The sequence below is a fragment of the Equus quagga genome, chromosome 2 (genome assembly GCF_021613505.1).
Source record: "Equus quagga isolate Etosha38 chromosome 2, UCLA_HA_Equagga_1.0, whole genome shotgun sequence".
Classification (NCBI taxonomy): Eukaryota; Metazoa; Chordata; class Mammalia; order Perissodactyla; family Equidae; genus Equus; species Equus quagga.
In genome coordinates this window covers 118,139,899-118,162,604 of record NC_060268.1, presented here as the reverse complement: position 1 = coordinate 118,162,604, position 22,706 = coordinate 118,139,899, and the positions used below count along the sequence as shown (strand labels likewise).

At 43.5% G+C, this 22,706-nt stretch overlaps 1 protein-coding gene across 1 annotated transcript in view; it reads left to right on the top strand.

Moving 5' to 3' along the window:
• The first annotated feature begins 14 nt into the window (after positions 1–14).
• PGBD5 (piggyBac transposable element derived 5) overlaps positions 15–22,706 on the top strand; it is a 113,251-nt gene continuing 90,559 nt past the window's right edge. The window contains exon 1 of the mRNA XM_046654360.1: positions 15–371. Within this exon, the coding sequence (XP_046510316.1) occupies positions 35–371 (337 nt within the window). The 5' untranslated portion in view covers positions 15–34. The remainder of the gene's footprint in view (positions 372–22,706) is intronic.

The following is a 22,706-nucleotide window of genomic DNA, read 5'->3' as shown; positions in this document are numbered from 1 at the left end:
GTGGGGGGCGGGCGCGCGGGCGGCGGCCGGGGCCATGGCCGAGGGCGGCGGGGGCGCGCGGAGGAGGGCGCCGGCGCTGCTGGAGGCGGCCCGCGCGCGCTACGAGAGCCTGCACATCTCGGACGACGTGTTCGGCGAGTCGGGCCCGGACAGCGGCGGGAACCCATTCTACAGCACCTCGGCCGCCTCGCGCTCCTCCTCGGCCGCCTCCTCGGACGACGAACCCGAGCGCCCCGGCCCCCCGCGGGCTCCCGCTGCCCCGCCGCCGCCCCGCACCGCCGACGCGCAGAAGCTGGAGGAGGACGAGGCCGGCGCGGGCTGGAGCGCCACGCTGCGGGACCGGCCGCCCCCGCGCTTCGAGGACACTGGCGGTAAGGAGCCGCTTGCAGGGCGGGGGGTGGCCTGGTACCCCGACCCGGGGTGGGGGACACGAGTGCTGGGGCGGGAGGATTCCAGAGACTCCGTGGGCCGGCTACCGATAGCCACTGTGCGTTTCAGGAAACAAATGAGGCTATGGGAGCGGGGACTTAAAAGTGCGAGAATCAATCTGACTGCGTGTGGGGGCCGCGGCTTCCTCGTGGGTGGAGAGGATGTGGCAGAGGCCGGGGCCAGCACTTTGCCACTGGCACGGACGGACGTGGAGGGAGCCTTCCGTCACGTGCTGGGAGTGTCCCAGGTCCTGCACCCCAAGCCAGTCACACCTGTGGGGTCGCCCCTTAGGGGTGGGTCAGAGTTAGGCCTTCCTAGTTGGGGGGATTTTGAAAGCCTGACGGGGCTTGGGTTGGAAAGTCATTTTCTAATGATGGCTCGGGAGCAGGCCTCACCCAGGTGCTGGGGTGGGGCAAGTAGCAGCAGGAGACAGGCCCAGGGAGAACTGGCGTCCACTCACCGGCCTTTAGTTTTCTACAGTTTATCTGAGAAACTTTCCTTGCCTTTGCCGTTCAGGATCTCTTGTTAAGAACAGGGAAAAGTGAAAGGACCAGTTTAGCAGCGTTAAGGTGTATATTCTTGTACCAGAAGGCATTTGCATGAGTGTTCTGCTTAGTGCTGTGGTCATAGACATGCCCCTGATATTTGGAGAAGGTCGCAGGAGTGCTGGCAGTGGTGGCTGCTTGAGGTCATCTTTTACTGCCTCCTTTTTCGAGAGTTCATTTAAAAATATCTCTACTTACCCTGCAGAAGCCCAGCAGCCCCAGCTCTCTTTGAGTGATGGAGACCACCTGATTCCAGCAGTTCTCCAATGCTTTTGTTCCTTGCTCCGTGGCCTTCTGTGGCAGGCCTCTGAACACCATTTTCATGGGTGGAAGTGGGAGCAACCAATGTTGTTGAGAACCAGGGAGTGGCTGCACTGGCATGATGCAGCTTTTCTTGTGGCTCTCCCTGGTTATTGTTCAACCAGACAGGAATACGGCAAATGGGAGGACAGGCCCAGGGGACCCCTGGCTAGTGCCTGGACTTGGGTCTGGACATCATGCTGCAGTCTCCTGGTAGACCTGTAGGGTTGGCTGGACTCTATCAGCAGGGAGTGGTCTGCAAACCTCCGCCAGGCAGGCTGCACTGTGGACGCACTGAGCTACAGCTGGGCTTACAAAGTCCAAGTTAGCTGTGCAGTGTTTTGGGGTGGGTAAATTTAAAAGCATGTTCTCATTTGGCCTTCAGTTAGGAGTTTGAGAATTTTCAGTCACGTCACTCTGTATAGTCTTTTTACGCGGCCTACATTTTCCAGAATATCATAAGGTCTTCAGCCCTGGACAGCTCTTGTCCATATTGGCTCTTCAAGAATTATACCTACGCAGAGTCCTGGTTTGGCAGGTTTATGCTGTGGGTGTCTGTGATCCAGTTTTTGATCTTCGAACACATGAGATACATGTCTGCCTGGAAGAACAGAGCGAGTTTCCCTGTATCTCAGGGGAAAAAGGGGAATTGGGTTTGGTTAAGCCTGGATATGAACAAGGTTCATGAGCATGCTGATGTGAGAAGGATGAACACACTGAAATAAATCTTAACCCAATGTTGTTTCTTAGTGACCCTAGAAATGAGGGAAATTCTCCGGCATAGCAATTTAATCTTGCCACTGCAGTACTTAAACGGGCTCTTCAGAGCAATATCCTGTGTCATTTGACTGTAGGTTCAAATTCTCCTTCCTTCAGATGTCCACTGAGTTCACACCTGGACCTGAGAATCACAGTCCAGCACTTTAACCAAAGACACTAGTGGTTATTTGATGATATTGCTATCTAATTTTGTTTTCCTGTTTTGTGTGGGAGCTTGCTTTTAAAAATCTGGCTCCAGTTAAGAATTTCCTTTCCTCCTTGCAACACTCCATGAGGGAAATTTGGGGTGGATGTGGAGGGATGAGGTTGATGGCTTATTAAGCATGAATTCAGATTCCCTGAAATAGTGAAATATAATTTAAGGGGGCTGAAAATAGATGCAGAAATACATTGTTGGTCAGAGAAAATCTTTGTGCCTAGTGGTGTGGAGAGAGATGGATATGAGAGGTTCAACCTGCTAGGTTTATCAAAGTACACTGTCTAAGACACTCCAACAAGAATGTGCTCCCCAATTACAAGGAATGCAACCTGGACCTCTCTTCCATCTTTGTTCCCCAGGTTATTAACAAATCTCACTGGGTGGGCAGGATGGGATGAAGAGACAAGCAAAAGGGTGGCATTTTGATCTACAATCAACCTTCATAATAGAAAATTTGTAATAGAAATTGCTGTTGCTGCTAGAATCAGATGAAGAAAGAAAAGGATTTTAGACTTATGGAGCAGGCTTCCTGGCTGCCTTCCACTATAAAAACGTGTCCATGTATGTACGTAGATAGGCATGTATGTGTGTGTGTTTGTGTATAATTGTGTCTTATATGTAAATGTGATTACTTGTGCTGGTTTGGACTAAGTAGGGTTTCTTTTATTAGAAAGAGATTACAGCTTGTCTGGGAGCCCTCTGATGACCTAGAACCCTTTTCAGAGAGTCCCCGTGCATGAGGGAAGTGTAGACACTGGACACAATTGCGCCTTTGGTCTGCGTTACAGCCACCCTTGGCCCTGTAGTGGGACTGCTTACAGTAGGGAGACACTTGGTGCCCAGCCGAGAGGAGGAGGGGACAGGACAAGAAGCATTTCAGTAGTTAGGTGGAGACTCCTAACTGCTCTTCAGGCTGTTCTAGCCTTCCCAGCTTTTTCCTTCTGTTTTTTTTTCCCCCCAGTGCATTTAGCTTCCTGGATCAGGCTTTCCTGAAGTGCAGCCCTCAATTACAGATGGAGAGAGTCCTGCATCACCCCCCTCCCTCTCTTTCCTCTGTCCTCCCCCAGGTTCTGGCTGGCTGTTTCTTGAGGTGTGGGTCCTCTTGGGATGATTTAAATACGAAGATTGTGCTTGCAGGGCCAGCTGACAGGCTGTTAACCCCTGTGTGGATGGGGGGTCAGCCTGGGCGCTGAAAATGCTTGCTGGGAGTGCAGGGCCCAGAACCTTCTCCTAACCAGACTTGCAGTGTATTCCCCTAAAATAGCCCCTTAAGCGGTTGGCCTCATCTGCCCCCTGTGTAAATAACTAACACAGCATGCAAGCTCACTCTTTGGAAACAGCACGAAATTCAGACCCATCTGCTTTGTGGGCTTCTGCCCTTTTGGTTTCTTATTCTGAGCGGTCTTATGATTTGCTCTCTCTGAGATGGCAAAGGAACAGGCAGATTCACAGATGCTCAGAGGGCTCCCGTCTGTTTGGCTTTGTCGGTCCTTTGTCATGGCTGGCTGGGATCTGAGCTGTTGGCTCTTTCTGTTAGAGGTTAAACTTCATAGGTTTTTTTTTCTGTGTACCATATCATCAACCCTCTGTAATCATTGATTATGGAGGTATGACCTTGAGAAGCTGGAGAAGAACATATGGCGTTCAAAATTAACATTGTTAAATGCTTTATCTTTCGAGTTTGTTGTTTGTTTGTTGAAGTATTTTTGACTAATGAGTAAGAAGAGAAAAATCTTTCTCTTAAAACCAGAATTAACCAAAACCCTCTACTATAATGGGATTTGTGAGCTAAGGGACCTATACCCCTCTCTGTCCTGTCAGTATAAGCAGCTGCTCCTACCTTTAGCTCTGTACCATGTTCTGTGACTTCAGGAGGAACTCTGAATCTTGGTGAGTTACAGGAGAAATCTTATGCAATGCTACGTAATAATCAAGCATGTGCCACAGCCATACAGAATTCAGAGAACGCAGCTTCCTTGGAGAGATGTTTTGCTCTTTTCCAAGGAGTCTCTTCATGTGGTAGGTGAGACTAGCTCACGTTGGTGATAACCCACAGTTCCCATTTGTAACATGTTTTTCATGCATTATCACACTGAATCTTTGCAAGCACTCTCTGAAAGGGAATTTATCTCCACCTTACAGAGAAGGACAGATGTGTCTTTTCAGTGAGTCTGGGGGTGATGAGATTACCTAGTTAAGTGATCACCATCTAACTAGTCAGACTCAATAATTCAGGAAAGGTAGTGCCTTTTTCTTTTTTTTTTTATAGCACCTAGAACTTTTTTCAGTCAAAAATATTTATTTTCATATTTATATATGGAATTGCTTTCAACTTTTTCCAGAGTATGTGCAGTTCTATGAGATTTAAGTCATGTATGAGTTTGTGTAACCAACCCCACCATCAGGCCATGGCACAGAGGACCTAGGATTTTCTCTAGCTCGTTACTGATTCCCTGCTCCCCTGAGCCATTGTCGTGGGAGTTTGGAGATTTACACAGTGCTTTGAATACAGTGGCAACCTGGGAGTTTGTGTGAGGTCTAGTACTCAATTTTAGAGTCTAAAACTCACCTTTCTTTTCTTTTCTTTTCTTTTCTCTGTCTCTCTCTCTCTCTCTCTTTTTTTTTTGGTGAGGAAGATTGGCCCTGAGCTAACATCTGTTGCCAGTCTTCCTCTTTTTGCTTGAGGAAGTTTGGCCCTGAGCTCACATCTGTGCCAGTCTTCCTCTATTTTGTATGTGGGATGCTGCCACAGCATGGCTTGATGAGCAGTGTGTAGGTCCATCCCTGGGGCCCAAACCTGCCAACCCTGGGCTGCCAAAGTGGAGCACACAAACTTAACCACTATGCCACTGGGCCTGCCCTTCACCTTTCTTTTTAAGAACAGTGATTGTATGTTACTTTCTTATTAACAAGGGATATATGTTCATTTTAGTAAAAAACCAAAAAGAAAAACGATGAAAATTTTAAGAAATTCCAATCCATAATCTCCCATTACCCAGAGATAATCACAGTTAACATATCGAGTGTCTCCTTCCCATCTCTCAGATTACATATTGTTGAATGACCTGCTTTTTAATTCTAATTAATATGTTGTAAATATTTTGCATTTAGATTTTAAAATATCATTTTAATGACTCCATAATATTATACTATTCCCTTGGATGGGCACTGAGTTTATTGCCCCCTCTCCCTTGTATTTACATATACTTATTTATATTATTATGTTATAATAAATATTCTTGAAGCTTAAGTTGTGTGCACATCCTTAAATATCCCTTTGCATAAAATAATCAAAACAGAATTGAATTAAGGATTGTGCACCTTTTAAGGTTTTTGAAATCTGTTGTAAAATAGCCTTCCAGAAATGCACCTGCTTACACTCCTGCCAGCAGTATACCAAAAAGTCCATTAGAAAAATCTTGCTTATGAAGCAGCAAACCAATGCATGATTCCTGCTGGTAGGGTGGCTCTTAGAGGACTGTTCCACTTGGTAAAGCTTATTTTGGTCTAACACACATCCAGTGCATGAGTCATAGTGCACAGCACAGTGTACGTGACTATCACCCAGATCAAGATAAAGAACAGGCCCAGCTCCTCAGATTCCCTCCTGCCCCTTCCCACTTAGCACCTGCCTGCCCCTAGGGGTAACCATGATTCTGGTTGCCATCACCATCAATTAATTTTGCCTGTTACTTTGGTCTGATTCTTTAGTTTATTGTTATATCTGTGAGATTCATTCATATTATTGCATGTAGCAGCCTTTGTTTTTATACTGCTGTGTAGTATTCCATTGCGTAGGTACTACAGTTTGTTATCTACTCTCCTATCAGTGGACTTTGGATTGTTTCTAATTTGGGGCTTTTATGAATAAAGCTGCTACAGACTTTCTTGTATGTGTTTTTGATGTATATATACATCATTTCCCTTGGGCATATATACTTGGGAGTAGGATACTGGGTCATAAATGTGTGTTTCAGCCTTGGCACTGTTGACATTATGGGCTGGATAATTCTTTGTTGAGGAATCCTGTCTTGTGCATTGTAGGATGCTTAGTAGTGTTCCTGGCCACTCTCCATTGAATGCCAGCAGCACCCCTTCCTCTGGTTGTAGCAACCAAACATCTTTCCAGTCGCTGCCACATGTCCCCTGTGGAGCTAAATCACCTGCAGTTGAAAACCACTGCTTCAGTAGATACTGCCAAACAGATTTTCAGTGTATATACCCATCAGTTTTTCAGTTTATGTAACCATCAGCAGCATGAGAGATGTGCCATGTATTAATTCAGCAAACATATTCAACCCTGCTTGGATAAAACAATAAATTAGACATGTGTCCTGGGGTCCAGTAGGAGAAACAGTGAAGAAAAAGAGGTAAGAGTCTCCAGTGAGTGCTGTTGTCAAGGTAAGCATGGATCTGTATAGGGATTCCAGAGGTGCGTCACTCAGTGTAGCTGGGTTGGGGAAGAGGACGTGCCTCTGGCAGAGATGTAGGCTGCACTTGAAGAACAAATAAAAATTAGTCATGCGGTGAGGAAGGGAAAGGGCATCTCAAACAAGGGAGCAACTGGGGCAAAGACCCAGAGGAGAAAACGTGTGTGCCGTATTTGCCCAAGGGCAGCCCCACTCCCCTAAACTGAGCACTCTTCCTTGAGGCCTTCTTAATGAAAGTGTCTTGAAATTTGACATTTGTAATTGTTGCCATTGCAAGTAACTGTAGTTGGGATCTGAACTCCAAGTTCAGGCATGAATATAGATTCACCTAGCAAATGCTGGATCCCACGAGGAGGGGAATTTGGCAGATTTGGTGAGAAATAAGTGCTTAAAGAGGGTGGAATTTGTGGAGACGCACTGGGGTCTTTAAGGAAGGAAAAGAGAAAAATGACAGTAAAAGGTAATATGGTAAAATCTTTATTGGCTAGAGGAAGTACAGTATCATCTTTGGTGGCAGAGGTGGGGAATGTCATGCTCAAAGAACAGTCGAATACTTAAAATAGCCTATAATGTAATAGATGATGCTCTGCCTAGATTGACACATGCTATACAGAGCTCATTTTCCCCCTTGTGAATTCCAGGAAGAATTATTACAAAAGTATGAATATCTGGCCATATTTAGGTGTATATTTAATAAATCACTTTACTAAAATCTTTAGAATCACGAATCCTTCCACTTCTAATATCATTGCAGTTGCTACCAACTTTAACCAAGACAGCATCGCTCCTTGGCCTGGATATTGGAACCTTTGTCTGCTTGGAGTCCTAGCTTCCAGTCTTGTTGATCACTCCCCTCCGCCCCCATTTCTCTGTCCATTGGCTGTGGAAAAAGAGTGACCTTTTACAAACAGAAGCTCACTTGCTTCTCTACTTAATACCTTAACGTGGCTTCCAGTTGAAGCCAAAGGGAGTTCCAGAGTGCTTCGAAGACCTCCAGGCCACAGGTCCTCCCTACTCTTCCTCTCCATTGTCTCTTTGGTCACCTATCCTGCCATCAACACTCTCTGGTTACGTGATCTGTTCATCTCAGAGCTTTTATCTCTGCCAGGCCCTCACCTGGAATGTTCTTCCTCTCCAGACTGAAATGGCAGCCCTTGCTTGTTGTTCATCTGGTGTTGGCTCAAATGTCACTGTTTCCAAGCATCTAAAATCACCACCCATATAAGCTAATTCATTTCCCATGTGGGCTTGGACCTTGAATGTCTTGGTCACAGTTAGAACATGGTGGCTCCTCATCTTTGTTGAATCAGTGAGTGAACGAAAGAATAGATGGACGCAGAAGTAGAGTTTTTAAATGGGGATAGGAATCAGCAACAATGAGGAAATGTTTCCGGGGAGCTGAGCATTTTTAACATCCAAAAATAGTGGAAGCTCATGGGAATGAAGTCCTTACCAGGAAGGCCCTGCAGCAAGTCTGGGGTGTGTTTTACAGGGATTTCTATCCTGGATGGAAGACTGCACTTGTTGGCCTCTGAGGAACTCTCCAATCCTAGGGCTTCTACAACCATCCACTTCCTAATAGACACCTTGAAGACAGGAATCTGTTAGGAATTTGCAGGGGGCCAGCTCCTTGTACCCTTTTATTTGTTTAACAAGTGCTTGTATATCACGTACTATGTGCCAAGTAGTGTTCTAAGCGCTGTCTAACCTACATAATCCTCCATGACAATCCTGTGAGGTCAGTACTATTATTATCCTGATTTTTTTTTTTTTTGAGGAAGATTAGCCCTAAGCTAACATTTGCTGCCAATCCTCCTCTTTTTGCTGAGGAAGACTGGCCCTGAGCTAACATCTGTGCCCATCTTCCTCTACTTTATATGTGGGACGCCTGCTGCAGCATGGCTTGACAAATGGTTCCATGTCTGTACCCAGGATCCGAACCAGTGAACCCCCGCCTGCCAAAGCGGAATGTGCGCACTTAACCGCTGTGCCACCGGGATGGCCCTATCCTGATTTTTAATATAAGGAAACTGAGTCACAGAGAAGTTAAGTGACATAGTGTAGACTGGTCCCTTTGATTAGGGCACAACGAGGGATCATGCTTTGAATGTGGGTGGTGTATGCTGGTCAAATCAAGTAATTAATAATAAGTCCCATGCAAGGGGCTCTGAGATAAAAGACCACTCTCATTCTCCAAATCCATTTCACCCGTTGCCTCTCATCCCAGGCAGTGGCTGCGGCTCGTTGCCCAGCCCTTGTTGCAGTGAGATGAGGCTGCCTCCTTGGTTCTGGACAGTAGCAAATGAGCTACGTGGACCCTACTGTGGCCTGCCATGTGGGAGGCTCCTCTGAGCCAAATGACGGAGGTGCTGGGGCCACCAGAGGAAAGGACCTTGTGTCTGAATGACCATTTGGAAAAAAGCCAATCATGGATCAGGCGTGTTTGTCATGGACTAAATTTATGTGGGTAAGAAGTGAACTTCTCTTCTGTTTGATCCACCATACATCTCATGGAGGTGGCTAGAGCAGCCAGCATAATCTTAACTGGTGTAGATATTGAAGGAAAAAGGATCAGTGGGGCAAAATGAATTTAAATTGGTAGAGCCACTTGCTGAATCACTGTGCAAAGATTCATGGGGGAAAACCATGAAAAAAGAAGCCTAAAGAATAGAAATGAATTATTTGAAATTCCCCCTGTAAGTTTGGAAGTGGACAGATGAGATAATGCATGTAGGCACTGTGCACAGGATGTTCGAGACAAGGTTGTTTAATTGCACATCAATGTTCTGAAGCTGTAGGTGTTTTGTTTTTTGTTTTTTTTTTTAAAGATTGGCACCTGAGGGGCCGGCCCGGTGGCGCAGCGGTTAAGTTCGCACGTTCCGCTTTTCGGTGGCCTAGGGTTCGCCAGTTCGGATCCAGGGTGCAGACATGGCACCGCTTGGCACGCCATGTTGTGGTAGGTGTCCCACATATAAAGTGGAGGAAGATGGGCACGGATGTTAGCTCAGGGCCAGGCTTCCTCAGCAAAAAGAGGAGGACTGGCAGTAGTTAGCTCAGGGCTGATCTTCCTCAAAAAAAAAAGATTGGCACCTGAGCTAACAACTGTTGCCAATGTTTTTTTTTTCTTTTCTGCTTTTCCTCCCCAAATCCCCCCAGTACATACTTGTATATCTTAGTTGTGGGTCTTTCTAGTTGTGGCATGTGGGACACCCCCTCAACGTGGCTTGATGAGCGGTGCCGTGTCCGTGCCCAGGATCTGAACCGGCGAAACCCTGGGCTGCTGCAGTGGAGCGCGCTAACTTAACCTCTCAGCCACGGGGCTGGCCCTGTAGATGGTTTTAAAGGGGCTTAGTGGTCAGTTTGTGGTTGGCGAGTGACCAGGCCCAGGGGAAAGGGCTGACTCTGCCCAGTGTTTGCCACAGGATTGCCATGTGATCTTAGGCAGATGGCCAGGTGGAGCCTTTCATCTGTGCAGTGAGCCCCTTCACAGAGCTGTGAGAATCAGTAAAGACATGGGGAAGCACAGAACTGGTGCTTCATTACAGGTAGCTTTAGTTTTATTCCTTTAAACTACTTTTTTCTACATGGCCAAAATGTACATGATGGGTAGGTATTGTGCTATTTAAAAGGTTTTCAAAACTTTTTAGCAACCAGGAACCTTAGAGAGGATGAACCCAGGATACATATATAAACCAGTGGAAACCAGGTGGCTCACTTTGAAGCTGGGGTGGGAGGCCCCCAGAGCCCACCTGTGTGGCCTCCCTCCCCCTCCCTAGCAGCCCTCAGTTCCTGAAGCACCCTGTGAGGCGCCACAGGACACACTTTGAGAATCCACCTCGTTCCCATCTATTAAGGACCTTCAGCTGGGACCCAGGTCAGAAGACAGAGAGACCCCATGGGCAGGTGACTGAGACCTCAGTGAGAAGTGGTTACTACTACCTCCCTGCCTGCTCCTGTCCTCTCCTAGATGGTGAAGAGGAAACTGGTAAGTGAATGCAGTTCTGACGTTTCAAAGCATCTAAAAAGCTTCCACGGCAAAAGCAATTAAAAATTCAGTTACTTTAGAAGTAACTGGAGGGAGAGGAGACCTGTTTCCTCAAGTTTGGGAAGGAAAGTTAGAAAGAGAATATAAGGGATCAGGATAAAGGATGATTTTTCTGGGAAGAAGAAATGTAAACAAGTGGAATCGTCTAAAGAGTAGTTAGCGAGAGTCTTGCTTATTTAAGTTCCTTCCACATTTGGGGAACGTGAAGAAATCAGTAACATCTTAAATAAGTTTTTGTGGGAATTCCATAGCTGAGTAAGTGGGAGATGTACTGCATAAGATTCTGAGGTTCTATAAGTAAATCTTCACTTAAGAATTCACATAAAAAACAATCTGCACCCCCTTCCTCATCTGCCTGTCATGGAACTTGCTTTCCTCAGGTTCTGTTCCATTTGGTTTGCTCTTAATTAGTAGTATTTCAGCAGAATTTCCTATCTTTTCCTTGGCTAGCTGGGAAACTGGAGCACAGTTTATGGCATCTTAGGGGACGTAGGTTCAGAATTGCAGTGAAGTCCTGGAGCAGAACCTAGTGGGAAATGGAGACAGCTGCAGCCAGAAGGCTTTTCTTTAAAATTGGAAGAGGTGAGGTTCTTTTGCAAATATTAGCAAGTTTAGAATCACACTGTGTATCATAAATTTTTAGACTTATTGTCTTGAAGAAGGTATGACAGAGAAGAAATAAGAAAGGTTTTGAAAAAGATGTAGGTAAATTCAGGGGGATGCCAGATTCCATCGGGGAAACTGGAATGGCTGAAAGAGTGGCCCAAACATCTGAAGATGCTGTGCGAAGTGCTTGGGTGGGAAGGAGTGAAGGTCTGCAGCTGTCCTTGATTCTGCTGCTCAGAAAGGCGCGATGATGTGGTGCACAGGGCTTTGGAAACAGACTCAACCCTGGGTGCCTGTCCCAGCCCTGCCTCTCAAGTGACACCTTCCAAGGTGGGGGATGGCGGGGGAGCAGCTCCAGGCACTGGATGAGATCTGAGAGGGTCTGATACGGGAGACCCTCGGCAAGGTACCTTTTCCTCCATCTTGCTGGGCTCCTACGAGCAAGATCAGTGTCCCTGCTGCCAAATGACCAACCAAAGTTATGTGCCCCACGGGGTATGCCAACATTCCTTCACCCCCTCAGGCTACTGGCAGCATGATTGGAATTTTTTTTTTGAGGTCATATTGGCTTATTAACAAGATTGGAAATTTTTTAAATTGAATTTCCTGGGAAACTAAAGCAAAACAGCTCCAGAAAGAAAAGTTTTTGAATGCAAACTTCATCTGGTCTTTTGAATACATTTTATTCATTTGGCAAATACTGATAGAGTGCCTATGATGTACCAGGCACTGTGTTAGAAATTAGGACTTGAGAAATTAATAAGGAAAGATTCCAGCCCTCATCCAGCACAGAGCCTAGTGATGGAGCCAGGTGTCCTCAACTCACTGTGATGCCATGTAAAAGGTGTTGTCATAGGAAGGGTGCCCTAGGTGCTAAGGGAACACCCAGAGGGAGCCAGCACCAACACTGCTTTAGAGCCATAGGAAATGTGGTAGATGCAAATGGGACCAAGGGAAACTGAGGGCTTGTATGTTTGAATCTCTGCTCCTTAATAGCTCCAAAGCGTCTCCCTGAGAGACAGAATCTGGAGTTTGGTAAGCCAGGAATTTGACTCTGGATGGGAGTGTGCATGGCTATGCCTAAGCTCTGACCTGCAACCGGTGCTCTGATAGACATTTCCATTGAGGAGAATAACGGAAACATTGATAACAGAGTATCTTACCCTGAAACTTGTTACTGGGAAAGCTAGTGATGGTTGTAGAGTTAAAAATGAAAGGAGTACTTTTTTCTTGGTAGTTTTAATACTGTATGCAGTCTTTTGAAAATTAAACATGTAAAAATATCTAATTTTATTTACATGCATTAATATCATACATGGTTTTTAATTGCTGTCTTTGTTTTAGCCTCTTCCCTATTTTGTGAATTCCCTTCCTCCTCCTGTCAGCATCTGCCTCTGTCCATATGGTCCACATGGACATGGTGCGTGTCCACACACAAGCTGTACATACATGCATGTATCAGGGGTTTGTCATTGTTTCACAGATATGGGCTCATTTTATCTCATTTTATATACCTTTCTATCAAGCTCTTCTCGTTCAGTAATACTTCATGAATAACTTCTTTCTATTCCTGTCTTAACTTTTATAGGGAATGTCTTCTTAACTTGTATCAAATGCCTTTATTTTTATCAAAATGCATTTATTGCCATGGTCCTCTAGTTCTTTCACATGTAATGTATCGATGAAGTAAATGTTACTGGTTTTCTGGTGTTGAGCCCCCTTACATTCCTAGAGCAAATCCAGGTTGGCCTCAGTATATGTCTTTTTGATAGATGGCTGAATTCTGTTGTTGGTAGTATTGGTTCAGAGTTTCTATAACTAATCCATCATAAACCAGGTTTATTCATAGTTTTCCCCTCTCTTCTTTTTCAGGTTTGGGCATTAATATTATACTTCATCAGTGAATTGGCTTATTATTTTTTAATTGCCTGTTGCCATTTAACAGCAGAATTGCTGGTTAGATACATCTCACCTGCGAACTTGTCTGGTCTTGGTATTTTTTTCTGAATTTTCCACTTCTGGAATCACTTTTATGACTTATGTTTTCCTAGGAAATCATTCATTTTTTTCCTAGGTTTTCAAATTTGTTAACACAAAATTCCATGCAGTTGTTGTTAAGGATTATTTTACTGCTTTTATATCCTGCACTTGCTTTTGTGTCTCTGTTCTTGATCCTCATCTTGTCTGTTTCTGTGCATCTTTTCTCTCTCCCTTCACCCTGGTCTCTTTCCTCAGCTTTCTCCCCCTGCCCCCACCACCTGCCTTCTCTCTCTCTCCCCCTTAATCAGGCATGTGATGTGTTTTTCTATTTTACTCGTCTTCGAAGAACCAGCTTTGAGTTTATTTATCCCTGTTACATGTTTTATTAGTTTAAAATTTTATCCTTATTATAACTTCTTTCTTTCCGTTTATTGAGCTGTCCTTTTGTAATTGGTTAAGATGAATATAAAGTTTCTTTTTATTTAAAATTTTTAGTGTTGAAGGCACTTGATGCTAAAATCTCCTTAGAGTATAACTTCTGGTGTGTTCTATAAGTTTTGATATGAAATACTCTCCTTTCCATCGCTTTCAAGATTTTCTTCAGTTCTGTTTTTGATTTCTTCTTTGATCTGAGTATATATCTTAATTTCTAAGTAGTTAAGATTTTTTGTAACCTGATTATTTAGTTCTAATCTTATTGGATTGTGATCAAAGAACTGTCCTTTAATTTGAAACGTTTGTAAAGATTTTCTTTGTTGCCAAATATGCAATTAATCTTCACAAAAGTGGCATACGTAGGTGCAAGAGAAAAGGGATGTTTTTTATTTGAGGGAAGTCAGGGTGTCAGTCTCTCTGTCTTCTGCTTGTCTGTGTTTTTTTCTCTCTAGTAGATATGCCCATTTGAAGAGCTGAATTTTTACCATGTTCATGCACTTTTAGAAGGCTTTGGTAATGTTTGGTGCATACATACTTAGACCTTTTATATTTTCCCCCAACACTGTGCCTTTAATAATGTTCCTCTTCATCTTGCTTGGTACGTTGAACCTGAAATCCAGCGTCTGCTATTAATTGCTATTCCTGCTTTCTTCTCCGCATGTGCCTGGTGTCTCCTTGCCTGCTGAGTTCTTTTCAACCCCTATTTACCTTTTGAAGTATGTTTCTTGAGCAGCATATGGATGGATATATATTTTTTAACATAACCTAATAGGCTCTTTAATTTAGTTGGAGAAATCAGTCTGTACACATTTAAAGTAATGACAAACAGACATGATTTTATTCCTTCCATCTTATTTTATTTTGCTTTGTTCTTTCTTTTTTCCCCATTTTTGATGTTTTGATCAAGTTGTTTATTATTTTTCTACCTGATAAATAGGAAGTTCTTTCCGTTTTTGGGTAACAGCTGTATTGAGACATAATTCACATGCCATACAGCTCACCCATTTAATGTATACAATTTAGTGGCTTTTAGTATATTTACAGTTTGTGCAACCATCAGCGCAATCAGTTGTAGAACATTTTCATCATCCCCAAAAGAAACTTTTAGTTATCACCCCATGCCCTAGGCAACCACTAATCTACTTTCTGTCTCTAGATTTGCCTATTCTGGAAATTTCATATAAGTGAAATCATATAATATGTGGTCTTTTGTGACTGGTTTCTTTCAATTAGCATAATGTTTTCAAGGTTCATCCATATTGTTGCATGTGTCAAAATTTCAGTCCTTTTTTTATTTTTTTGATGAGGAAAATTGGCCCTGAACTAACATCTGTTGCCAATCTCCCTCTTTTTGCTTGAGTGAGATTGTCACTGAGCTGACATCTGTGCCAGTCTTGCTCTGTTTTTGTATGTGAGACACTGCCACTGCATAGCTTGATGAGTGGTGTGTAGGTCTGTGCCTGAGATCTGAATCTGTGAACCCCAGGCCACCGAAGCAGAACATGTGGAGTTAACCACTGTGCAGCTGGGCTGGCCCCTGTTTTCACATTTTTGCTATTATGAATAAAGCCAAATCTTCATGTATAAGTTTGTGTGGACACAGTTTTTGCTTTTCTTGTGTATATACCTAGGAGTGGAATTGCTGGATCATATGGTAATTCTGTGTTCAACATTGTGAGGAACTACTAAACTGTTTATTCTAAAGTGGCTGCACCATTTTGTAATCCTGCTGGCAGTATTTAAGGTTTCCAGTTTCTCCACATCTTCACCAACACTTGTTTTCTGTTTTTTTGATAATAGTCATCCTAATGGATGGAAAGTGGTATCTCATTGTAGTTTTAATTTCCATTTCCCTAACGATTAGTGATGTTGAGCATCTTTTCATGTACTTATAGGCCATTCGTATATTTGTATATTGAAGATATGTGTATTCAAGTCCATTGCCCTTTTTTTCTCTCCTGAGGAAGATTAGCCCTGAGCTAACATCTGTTGCCAGTCTTCCTCCTTTTTTGGTTGAGGAAGATTAGCCTTGAGCTAACATCGGTGCCAGTCTTCCTCTATTTTTGTATGTGGGTCACTACCACAGCATGGCTGATAAGTAGTGTAGGTTCACACCTGGCATCCAGACGTGTGAACCCTGGCCACTGAAGTGGAGTGCGCCGAACTTAACCACTAGGCCAGGTTGAGTTGTCTTTTTATTATTGAGTTGTTGTAAGAGTTCTTTATATAGTCTGGATATGTGTGCTTTATCAGGTATATGACTTGCAAATATTTTCTTCCATTTAATGGGTTGTCTTTTGGCTTTCTTCTTGATGTTCTTGGAAACACAAAAGTTTTACATTTTGATGGAGTCCCATTTATTTATTTTTTCTTTGGTTTCTTATGCTTTGGGGTCATAGCTGAGTAACCATTGACAAGTTCAGGATCACTAACACTCCTATGTTTTCTTCTAAGAACGTTATCATTTTAGCTCTTACATTTATGTCTTCCATCCATTTTGAGTTATTTTTGTGTATGATGTGTGGTGAGGTTCTAGTTGTCTTCTTCTACATGTGGATATTCAGTTGTTTCAGCACCATTTGTTGAAAATACTCTTGTTTCCTCATTGAATTGTTTTGGCATCCTTGTCAGAAATCAATTGACTATAATTTATTTTCCATTTTAATAATATTTTTGTCCCTTTTACCTTCCTTCTTTCATAGTACATAGTACTATGTACATGTACATAGTACATTTTTCTGTTGTCATTTGAAAACAACATACCGTTTCCCCAGTTAAGACTGTTTTCCTCAGCATAAGACCTGTATCAAGAATCTTTAACTTTTATTGTACACAGTTCTAGAAATTTATTACTATCCTTTTGTTTTGTGCACACACATACATGTACAACATGCATCAAATATGCATTTTGTGCCAATGGCTAAATATTTACCTAAGACAAGACTGGAGTCAATTGTAGAATGAACTTCTAGAATAAAGGTACAGTTTGAAGTTTTGTTTTTTTAAAAAGAGCATTTATACTTTATTAAAGATCTTAGGTGTCACAATTCAAAAGATTGACAGTGTAGTACAGGAGTAATTTCTCACGCTGTCGGTGGCTTTCCTGTGCCTGTAGTCGCTCTACTCTGCCCCTTGCGAAATGAGGAGATTGTCACTTTCAGTTGTGATTAGGGAAGGGGCAAGGTGTTTTTGTCAATATCTGCCAATGTGGGGACTTCTGCCACTGATGTCCTCACCTTCCTCCTTAATAGTAGCTCTTGAAGGTAAAGACTCACCTTCTTTTCATCTCCTAGGCTTGAGGCTTTGGTCAATCCCTGGGATGATGCAATTTCACTGACACAATTCCATGAACTTAAACCTTGGTTTACCGCTTGTAGGTATTAGAATATTTTCAGGAATAAACTTCACGTGTTGCCCTCACTTATGATTTTACTTGTGATACTTGTGACTGCAATTGCTACTCCCTGGATTCACCTGAGGAAAAACGAGGAATGTGGCAATGGAACAGTATATTTCTCTTTCAAGATAACAAAATCATTTCTTAATTTCTATCTGCACCTCGGATTTTGGTATATGCACATGGATCTTGGTGTCTTCCCTGAGGAGATGATACACATCATGTAAGGAACACTCATCCTCTCATGACACATCAGTTTGGTTGCTCAGAGTTCTCTGAACCAGCCAGAAAGGCAGAAACATGGATGAATTCCTCATTACTCCAGCAGGCTGTCAGCCTTCAAAGCCCTCTGGGTGTGTTTGCACATCCAAATGTCTGCTGTACAAGATACAGAAGGAACACACTAATTCAGGGGAAAAATCGTCAGTAACACGTTTTCCAGGAGGAACTTTGTAATCAGGATTCATGGTTTGGGTGGCTCTCGAAAATCCTTCATCTTGTAACTACTGAAAATGGTAGTCCATGGTAATCATTGCAGCATGCATTTTGAGTGTAGTATTGTTTCCGTAGACTTAAAACTACAAGAAATTGTCTTAAAGGGCATTATTGTAAGATCTGTTATTTTAAATCTTGATTAATGAAATTAAATTTTTCTGGAACACTTTCTTTTCTTCATACTTCATACATTATTTTTCAGGTCTAGATTGAAAGTGCTTTATCATGGATGTTGTACATGATTATGAAATTTTTTTCTGTTCCCAAATTTTTAAGGTGGCAGAGTTAACTTTTTAATTTTAATTCATCTTCGCTAGATGAAGAATTCCCCAGTAGGACTTTTTCTTGAAATACTCATAGCCTGAATGAAATTAAATGACTATAAAATTACATTAAATTCTTAAGGGCTGTTTGGTTTAGTATTGTGAGAGCTAACACTTGAAATCTATAAAGATTATAATTGTGATGTAATCTAAGCTCTATAATTCTGCTTTGTATTTTTACTTAAATTTTATAACTCTGTTCTGAAAGGATAAATATTCTTTCTAAAGTTATCTGGACAACATACTCTTAATATTTGTAATAGTGTCATTCTCATTCGCAATTTAAATATTTGAAATTATTAATTAAAATTATCAGCTATTCCATTCTTTAATTATTGCAACATTTTACTCTTATAATAATAATTATACATTTATACTTTAACTTACAGAATTTCAGCATAGAAAGCACATAAGTTTATATTTTCAATATGAGTTTCGTCTAGAATGCTTAATTGTATCTGAAAGTGAAAACTCAGAAATTAATAACAAATCTGAATAACATGTTTTGTGCATATCACTGAGGTAGCTATACTGCTTAGGCATGGTGGAAATCTACCTGATTAAATGACATTTGTCAGTCATCAATTCAAGGGTGTCAGAAATGACATTAAAATAGGCATCAGCCATTCAACCTTGCCAAGGCCAAGATCATTGGGCTCATTGTTTGTCAATGTTCTCTCCATGGAGTCTTGGTTCTGGTCCATTTGTTGTTAGAGCCTTTCCTTTCTTGTTTTTCTCTGCTGTTTGTCATGGTGCCTGGTAGTATATACTCTGAATTCTTCAGGTTTCTTTTTTCCTGATAGCTGAGTGATAGCTTGCCTGGGGAAGCTATTCTCGAGTTCCCGAGGTGCACAGTGGTCTCACTGTCGGGAGCTGATCTGACAGTGTTATTATATTGTCCGCTCAGTCTGTGTCCATTTCCTTTTTAGGTAAAAATTCATCCTGCTTGAAGGATTCTTTCTCTCTCTCTTTTTTTCTTTATCCTTAGATTCAGAAACTTTCCTAGCATATGCCTCTGTGTGTCTCTTCTTATCTCCTCTGTCTGGAGCTGGGTGCTCTTTATCACCCCTCCTTCATCTTTCTCTTTTCTCTCTTGGTCTCAGGATGCAGCTAGAGTCTCCTATCTTGTTCTTTATGATTTCTCTCTCTTCATACCTGTACTCTCTGCTTTGTTATTCTTGGACTTGATCTTCTGAGTCATTAATTCAAGAATTATGTGACCACCTTCACCTTCTCCCCCTGAAGAGTTGTTTAGTTGGGAAATCATGTGTTTTAGTTATGGGAAAGTTTTTTTTCCATGTATAGGTTGCAAGTGAATGTGAGTGCTATCATTATTATTATTATTATTTTTAAAGATTTTATTTTTTCCTTTTTCTCCCCAAAGCCCCCCGGCACATAGTTGTATATTCTTCGTTGTGGGTCCTTCTAGTTGTGGCATGTGGGACGCTGCCTCAGCGTGGCTTGATGAGCAGTGCCATGTCCGCGCCCAGGATTCGAACCAACGAAACACTGGGCCGCCTGCAGCGGAGCGCGCGAACTTAACCACTCGGCCACAGGGCCAGCCCCTCATTATTATTATTTTAATTAAAATTCAAGTTGTTGTCTGTGTCTTTCAGTAGCTCTCTCTTACTGGGTGTGTGTTCTCTTTCTCCTGAGCCATTGTACTCTCTCTGCTGTGAGACCCTTGGAAGCAAGGTTGTCTTTCTTTGTAGGCTTATGGGGTGTGGGTCTGGCGGAGTACCCTAGGGCTTGGAGGCCTGTGTGGTAGGAGAGAAAGCAGCCCTCCGTGTATCATCTGACACCTGCAGAACCCTCCTGGTGCCCCTTGCCCGTTCTTGCAGGCTCAGGGATAGGGAGCATGGCCTCTTGTTTCAACTGCCTCACTGTCTCTGGAGCCTGGGAGTCTAGGCAGGGTGCAAGACCAGTGCTGACCTTCCTCCCAGGTCCACAGGTGTCTTCAAGCCTCCTGGTCCTGAGGCTCTAGCCTGCTCTGCTTGAGGCGGAAGAAGTCATCACCAGTCCGCTCCTCCAGGAGCCACAGCATGTGTACCCAGCCACCTGTGGTTCTCAGCATGGGGGAGGCAGAGTGGGGAGAAGGACAATGTTGGGGTCACCGTCTTCTTTCAAAGAGAAATATGAAAGACTGTATCTCAAGGAGAAGAATAAAGATTTATTGGGTAGCATTTTACTTAAATTATTTTATTTCACGCTTAGATAAGTATTGTTATCCCCATTATACAAATGAAACAGACTTTGGGAGATTAAGTGCTTTACTCAATAAGTAATAGTGGTGGAACCAAGAAGTGGACCAACTGGCTAGCTCTGCTATGCTTTCAAAAGTTGCCCGTGTCTCTGTCTGAGAGAAGAGGCCTGGCGGCTTGCCCCGCATGCAGTAAGCTCTTGAATGTTAGCTGTTACTGTTTTGAAGTGCTCTGCCATCCTTACAGTTACAAATCTATGGGTGCTTTGGAGAAAATGATGGAATGATGGGTTGCTTCCCTATGGGACTTATGTTCACAGCTTCTGTTCTTCAAACTTGCTAACAAGGACTTAGTCTGGTAGCTGCTTGGATGAAAACAAGAAACCATTAAGGACAGAAGTTCCCCTGAAGAACTTCATTCTGGAATACCAGATTCAATGATCACATAGGCAGTTGCTTGAAGCTGCCATTGGCGGGGAGTTACATGTGTTCTGCTAGGCTATTACAAATTGAGACATAGTAAAATATTGCTATTGCTATCATAAAAGGCTCTTGGTTTGGGGTTTTTTTTTTTTTTTTTTTTTTTGCTGAGGAAGATTCATCCTGAGCTAACATCCATACCAATCTTCCTCTGTTTTTTAGTATGTGGGCTGCCAGCACAGCATGGCTGCTACCAGAACAGTGTAGGTCTGCACCCGGGAACCAAACCCAGGCCACTAAAGTGGAGCACCCTGAACTTAACCACTCAGCTACCGGGGCTGGCACTAGTTTTGATCTTTTAGGCTAGTTTAAAATTGTTTTGACCTAGTTTCTTTACTTTCTATCTTGAGATTAAAAGACCAGATCCTCAGAGCCAAGGGGAGGTGGCCACAGTTTTCTGAAGTTTTGTCTCAGCTGGAGTCTGTGACCTTTGCCCAGCACTGTGTCAGTGTCTGCAGAAAGCTTCTTAGGCACCAGATCCGAGGGAGCCTTGGCAATTTTTGACTTAATATTGGGTTAAGTTTGAGAGTGTAAAGGAATGGACTTCTGAGTCAAGATTCCCAAGTCTGCTTTCAGTCCAGCCAAGTCCGTGAATTACCAGACTTCCCAGCCTTTACTGATTCACTTGGCAAAGTCACTTAACCTGAGCCTCAGTTTTCCAATCTGTAAAATGGTGAAATAAGAGATACCTCACAGCCTTGTTTGGGGCAGATCACATGTTTGTGAAGCATTTATGATGTCTAACCCATAGCAAATTCTCCATAAATTAGCCCCTTTCCCTCCCCTCTGTCTGGACCTTTCTTTAAGGGTAGATAGGAGAGATGTTGGGTCATGTGGACATTTTATATGGGACTGAGGCAGTTACTCATGTATGCACATGGATGTCTCTGTCATTTAGAATCAATTCATGTGGCATCTGTTGGTCATGAGTAGTTTGGTTTTAGAATAAGTTAGTAGTGTTTGGCATAATCCTTTCTTTTTTTGGGAAAATCTGAGGCTTCAAAGGTTTTTGCTGGACCCAAAGGCAGACCACCTCACCTCCGTCAGCCATCACCTCTGGCAGGGGCTTCACTGGCTGGGGTCCTGCTGTCTTACAGTGTAAGGCAGTTTAGGAGCCCTTAGTTGCCCCTGCCCCAGCTCCCTCTACATCACATTCCTGTCCTGGTTGCCTCTCCCGTCTTGTCTGGCGTCGGTAGGTGTTAGCACCATTTGCTGCCTGGGCACCACCAGGTGTTTAGTGGGGGCGAAGTAAACAGAGCCCTGCACACAGAACCAGTGGGCTCCACACAGACAAGCCTACACATGGGCAAAACCCAGTGCAGGGATGAAATGCCGGTGACTAGAGGGCAATGAATGTGCTAGAGGCCTCTAGTTTGGCAGATGCCCAGGCAGCAGAAATCCTAGATTAGAAGATGAGGAGGTGTGAAACCTGATTGCTTACTAATGTCAACAGATTTTCAATGTTTCTTTAACCCTCTGGAAGTCAGAGGAGAGACAAAATTTCACACACAGTGTTTTTCCTTTTGGGTCTGATTGCCACCTATATCTTCAGAAGGAAAATACCTGGGGCCAGAGCTGTGGACTCATCGATCCTAACATGCCGGGCAGCTTCCCAACCTAGCAGGGCCTGCCGGCTCTGACTAAGCCTCTTCTGGCCCCACGGCTCCTCTCTGCCCTTTGAACTTAGTGTGTGACAAGTGTCTGCTCCTGTTGTTTCCCCTAAGCTCTCTTCAGTGCCCTTTGCCTGCTCACACTTCTCTGTTGCCCCAAGCAGTGGGCACTTGGTCCTGAGGTCCTCCATGTGACAGATTGGGAGTTCCCTGTGAGAAGTGGCACCTCACAGTTAACAGCAGTCATTGAGCACTTATTGCATGCTAAGGACTGTTACACATGTCCACAGGCTGTGAGCATTACATGTGGCTAATATGCATTGTCTGCACCCCACTAAGGGTGAGCGGTGGAGCTGAGATGTGTACCCAAGACTTGGAGTTGCCTGTGACCTGGGGGTGCCCACAGCCTAGGGTCGTCTGTGACCCAAGGGTGCCCACAATCCAAGGATGCT